Source organism: Mauremys reevesii, linkage group 3 (genome assembly GCF_016161935.1).
Source record: "Mauremys reevesii isolate NIE-2019 linkage group 3, ASM1616193v1, whole genome shotgun sequence".
In the NCBI taxonomy this organism is placed as follows: Eukaryota; Metazoa; Chordata; order Testudines; family Geoemydidae; genus Mauremys; species Mauremys reevesii.
The window spans coordinates 202,387,605-202,393,604 of NC_052625.1; the positions used below are offsets into that span (position 1 = coordinate 202,387,605).

The 6,000-nt window shown below is 52.4% G+C and overlaps 1 protein-coding gene across 3 annotated transcripts in view; it reads right to left on the reverse strand.

Annotated features, from left to right (window-relative positions):
• Positions 1-2,299, reverse strand: part of LOC120399997 — a 67,823-nt gene extending 65,524 nt beyond the window's left edge. For 2 of the 3 annotated variants that reach the window (XR_005595452.1, XM_039528323.1), the window contains exon 1: positions 1,951-2,023. Coding sequence is in view for 1 of the 3 variants with exons in the window: in XM_039528323.1 (XP_039384257.1) it covers positions 1,951-1,973 (23 nt within the window). In the remaining 2 variants the exon portion in view is untranslated. Of the gene's footprint in view, positions 1-1,950; positions 2,024-2,095 lie in introns of those variants that run through there. The other variant, XR_005595453.1, reaches the window with a different exon arrangement.
• Positions 2,300-6,000: the final 3,701 nt, after the last annotated feature.

A 6,000-nucleotide genomic window follows, 5' to 3' on the forward strand; every position in this document is an offset into this window, starting at 1 on the left:
GGCTCCCATGGGAGTTTGCCAAGGCAGTTGTAAAGGTTTTCAAAGCTGTTAAGCTGCATCTGAGCTAGGTATCAAGTTGTGTTTTCAAAAACCTATTAGCTACCAGATTTTCAAATACAACCAATGTTTCTAGCCTACACAGGACCAAAGCGAAACCTGGTTCACCGGAGGGGAAATTATTTTTATTCAGACTGCTTACAACTCATTGTTCTGCCTCTACCCCACATACCTATTTAACTCAAACACATGAGAAACACTTGGGAGAAATGTCTCTTTTAAAGGGCCAATTTCCCCTGCCCCCCAACCTTCCCAACTTCTTCAGTGAAGGGATGAAAAAGCTCCCAAGCAAATCTTGAACACCAGAGGGGAGACAGGAGTTGTCACTGGTATTTCTAAGGAGGAAAAAAAGCACAGAAAAAAACCCATTAAAAAAAAAACCCACTATTTTTAGAGAGCCACCAAAGTTTCAGGCCTTCTTTATGCTTCATAAAGCAGCACAATAGGAGCCCAAGCTAAATTCCTCCCCCCACACCTCAAGGCACCTTGAAGGGTGCTTGAAACTGTCTACCAGTGTGATCCAATGGTTAGGATACATTCAGGAGATCTGTGTTCTAATCCTGACTGCCAGCTTGCTGGTGATCTTGGGCAAATAATTTTCCCTCCCTGGGCCTGTGTTTCCCTCATCCCCGCACTGTCTGTTGTGCTCTTTAGGGCAGGGATGGGCTCTCACTCGGTGCTTGCCCAGTGCCCAAGTACTAAGAAAGTCAGAGAGGGCCCAGCCCGTCCCAGAGATACCAGGTGCCACATATTCCCTCATGGCGTTAGTCCCTCAGTGATTTGCCTCCCTCCCTTAGGGACACAAAAGCAGTCTGGTAGGAGATAGCAGCCACCTCTCTTCCTGATCTGGGCTCCCAGGCTCCCCCACCCCAGGCCTTGCATACAACTCAGATCTCCTCCCAGCGTGCAAACTGGGGATTCTGCCATCCCCTCGCGTCGCGATCCCTGGCCAGCTCCCTACCAGTCCTCATGTCACTTCATCACCACCCCTCTGAAACCCCGTTGCTCTCCCCCACACACCCCCATGCCACTCCCTAACCACCCCTCTGAACCCCCGCACTCTCCCCACAACAACCCCCCAGGCCACTTCACAACCACCCCTCCCCCCATACCACTACATAACCATGGGGAAATCACCCCTCTGAAACCCCACCACTCTCCCCACACACTCCCATGCCACTCCCTAACCACCCCCCTGAACCCCCGCACTCTCCCCACAACCCCCCAGGCCACTTCACAACCACCCCTCCCCCCGTACCACTTCATAACCATGGGGAAATCACCCCTCTGAAACCCCGCCACTCTTCCCACACCCCCCATACCACTTCACAACCACCCTCCCAGACACTCCATCCCCCACGCCTCCCATGCCACTTCACAACCACCCTGCTGATCCCCCCACATCCTCCCCACAGCACTTCATAACCACTGTCCTCCAACCAACTCCCTGCAATTCCAGGAGCTCCCCACTTTTACAGAGCCATGCCCCCTTCTGCCAGCAACTCTGAGATCCCCCTGCATCTAGCTTGGAGACCCCCATACTCTGCATCCCATTCTCACACACCCCTGGACCCTGCCGGTCCCCACTTCAAACCCAACTGGAGACGCCCCGCCCTGCCTCCCAGTCTCCCCTGTCTGAGCAATGCAAGGCAGCAGGTTTAATTCCAGGAGGAGGGAGGGGAACCTTCCTAAGGCACAACTCCTGCAGGAGAGCAGAGGAAGAAGGCCCCCCTGGGGAGGACAAGGGGCTCACTAGGGGATATGGGGCAGGCCCCTTAGGAGAGCAAAGGGACTCCCCATGGGAGAGAGTAGATTCCCCCCCGTCCCAAAACTCAGGGACAGCAGAGGAGCCATAGGGAAGAGAAGGGGGCAGGAGTCACCCCTGTATCCCACCAGGGAGAGCAGGGTGCCCCCATGCTGGTTTTCCCCAGGGCAGTGCAGAGGGAAGCCCCAGGGTAGAGCACACAAGTGCTACCTCCACCCTCAGTCCTACTTGCTTCTCTCAGAACAAACTTTCTGTGAGCACAAAGCCACTCACCACAAGGAGAAGCAAGTCCCTGGCTCAGAGTCTCCTGCAGGTCCCAACCTGCCCTGCCTTCTGGAAGGGGGAGGGGGGCTTCCTTCTCTGCAGGGAAGCCTTCTCCCAGCTGTGAGCTGCCTTCACCAGCACTCTAAACTTTGAACAGGAGCCTGTGGGTGGGTGGGTAGCTGCTGGCTCAGGAACTTCCTGGTTGCGCAGAGTCATCACAGAGCAGATATCTGCCAAAACCAACAGAACCACCTGTGGCTATACAGGCAAAAGGGGCCCAGACAGAGTCCAACCAGCATGGGCAGCAGCCCTGGCCCCATAACGGGACACAAGGGAAACTAGGGATGGATAAAGTACCCATTTTAAAGAACCGACCCAAACCTTTATATTGACCTATGCACCCAGCAAGCCCCCTTCTCTTTAGAGAGCGGCCCAAGCAATCCCCAGGGCCGGATTAACTTTCCTGTGGGCCCGGAGCTATTTGATTTTGTGGGACCCCTGTATACAAGTCTTTTTCCTAATTTAAAACAAAATCCTAATAATTCTGGCATTGAGGCTATTAACCCTGTACTAAACTTGCTTTTTAATTAACATAAGCTGTTCTGTCATTACATTTCAGTCTTAAAACATATAGAACAGAGGTTGGCAACCTTTCAGAAGTGCTGTGCCGAGTCTTCATTTATTCGCTCTGATTTAAGGTTTCACGTGCCAGTCATACATGTTAATGTTTTTAGAAGGTCTCTTTCTATAAGTCGATAATATATATCTAAACTATTGTTGTATGTAAAGTAAATAAGGTTTTTAAAATGTTTAAAAAGCTTCATTTAAAATTAAATTAAAATGCAGAGCCCCCCAGAACGGTGGCCAGGACCTGGGCAGTGTGAGTGCCACTGAAAATCAGCTCATGTGCCACCTTCGGCACACGTGCCATAGACTGCCTACCCCTGGCATAGAATATAATTAAATTAATTCAGAATAGCCTATGTCTTACCTTAGAACAGCTGTTATATTAGTTTCTTTCTGGGAGGGAGTTTGGGAGCAGGACGGGGCTCCAGGCTGGGGCAGAATGTTGGGGTGCAGGAGAGGGTGAGGGGTGCGGGGTCTGGGAGGGAGTTTGTTGCAGGAGGAGATTCTGACCCTGGGGCACGGGGAGCGGATGCCAGGTGCAGGCTCTAGCCGGGAGGCGCTTACCACAGGTGGCTCCAGGCCGGCAGTGCAGCAGGGCTCAGGCAGGCTGCCTGCATGCCGTGGCCCCACACCGCTCCCGGAAGTGGCCTGCTGCTGACACATCTCTGTGCGCCCATGGGGGAAGGGGAATAGCGTATCTCCATATGATGCCCGTGTCTGCAAGCGCCACCCCCGCAGCTCCCATTGGCCAGTTCCCGGCCAATGGGAGCTGTGGGGATGGTGCTGGGGGCGGGGGCAGCGTGTGGAGCCGCCTCTCCTCCCACCAGGGGCTACAGAGATCTGCCAGAAGCCATCCACTTCCGGGAGAGACATGGGACATGGCATGCAGGCAGCCTGCCTGAGCATAGGCGCTGACTCCGTGGGTGCTCCGGGGCTGGAGCACCCACAGGAAAAATTGGTGGGTACCCTGCACCCACCGACAGCTCCCTGCCCCACCCCAGCTCACCTCTGTTCCGCCTCCTCCCTTGAGCACACCATGTCCCCACTTCTCCCCCTAGCTCCCTGCCCTTGCCACCGCAAAACAGTTCTTTCACGGCAGCAAGCGCTGGGAGGGAGGAGGGGGAACGCGGCACGCTCCGGGAAGAGGCGGGGCCGGGGTGAGGATTTGGGGAAGGAGTCCAATGGGGCAGGGAGAGGGCGGAGTTGGGGAAGGGGTTGGAATGGGGGCGGGGCGGGGGCGAGCACCCACCGGTGCCGGGAAAAGTTGGCGCCTATGTGCCTGAGCTCTGCTGCACCAGGGCCCCCCTTAGCGTAGCTGAAGTTGAAGGATCTTAGTTCGACCTACCTGGCCGTCCTCACAGCAGCGAGTCGACTGCACTTACTCCTCCTGCCGAGGTGGAGTACAGGCATCGATTAGCAGATCGATTTATCGCATCCAGACGAGACGCGATAAATTGATCCCCGATACACTGAACACTACCCGCCGATCCGGCGGGTAATATAGACGGTCCCCCTGCAGCTCTACTGGGGGCACAGGGTTTATGACCACAAGGTATCAGTGCTTAATTGGTACCCTGAGCCTTGGCATCTCTAGGCTTGGCAGTTCCTAGACCCAGCACCTCTGGGCTTGCTCCATCAGTTACGAATGTAAAACAATTGCTTGAGCCTTGGCTCCTCTTTCATTACAAATTAAGTACAGTAAGGCACCCCCCAGTGACTTCCCCAGAGCTGCTTCAACCTCCCAGCATCACACAGAGAAGCTTCAGTGCTGCTGAGGCAGCTGGGTGGGAGGGCTCATCAAAGCATTCCAGCCACAACCTTATGTTGGGGGTCTGAGCAGGGCGGCCTGGAGTATCCTGAAGCTCCAGTGTAGGAAGAATGGTTTCCCCCAAGCCCTCCTAATGGGTTTGTGTAAAGAATAATTATTAGACCTGATTGTCCATGATCTTGCAGCTTGTGCTGTCATTGACACCTGTGCAAAGTAAGGGTTAAAAAGCATCAGACCAGAGTGCTAGCATCTGACTCTCACTTTATACAGGTGTATATGATTACACAAGGCAACAGAGACTTAGCCCTGTTTTATAACACCGGGAAACAGACTGACCTTTTTGCACTCCTCACTCAGTTAATCATTGAAGTTTTTACACTCTAAAAAAATACCAAGCAGGCTGGGAAAGTCACAGATCCCAAGGCCAGAAGGAAGCAGTGTGAACATCTAGATATAATATAGGACAGAAAATGTCCCCAAAATAATTCCTAAGGCAGATCTTTCAGAAAAACATCCAGTCTTGATTGAATTGTCCACCACGACCCCTGGTAAATGGTTTCAATGTTTAGTTACTTTCACCCTTACAAATCTACACCTTATTTCCAGTCCGAATTTGTCTAGCTTCAACCCCCAACTACTGGATTGTGTTAGACCTGTCTCTGTTAGATGGAAGAGCCCATTATCACACATTTGTTTCCCAAGTAGGCACTTGTAATCAAGCGACCCCTTGAGTTTCTCTTTGTCAAGCTAAATAGACTGAGCTCCTTGAGTGTATCACACTAACACATGTCTTCTAACCTTTAATCATTCTCGTGGCTCTTCTCTGATCCCTCCCAAACTGATCACCATCCTTCTTAAATTGTGGGCACCAGAACCGGACACAGGATTCCAGCAGCGGTCGCACCAGTGCCAGATACAGGTGTAAAATAACCTCTCTGCTCCTATTCGAGACATCCCAGGATCGCGTTACCTTTTTTGGCCAGAGTCAGACTTAGAGCTCATGTTCAGCTAATTATCCATCAGAATCTTTATCCATCAAATCTTTGTCAGAGTCACTGCGTCCCAGGATAGAGTCTCCTGTCCTGTAAGTATGGCCTGCAGTCTTTGTTCCTAGATAATACATTTACGCTTAGCCATATTAAAATGCATATTGTTTGCTTGCTTGTGCCCAGTTTACCAAGCAATCCAGATCGCCCAGAATCAGTGACCTGCCCTCTTCATTATTTACCATTCTCCCAGTTTTTGCTGCAAACTTTCTAAGTGACGATTTTATATCTTCTCTCAGGTCATTGATGAAATGTTAACTAGCCAAGAACCAATCCCTGTGCACCCCATTGGAAGCACACCCATGCGCAGTATGTAGAAGAGGATTAACGGGGCAAGAAATGCTGGCGGCAGCGTGCCTCCCTTTGGAGGAGCACCAGCCCGCAGACTGTGGACCACCATTGCTGGATGTTCCTGAGAATTGAGGGGGCCACTGCCCCCCCCAGCCCTGAGGCCTCGCCCTCGCTCAGCATCT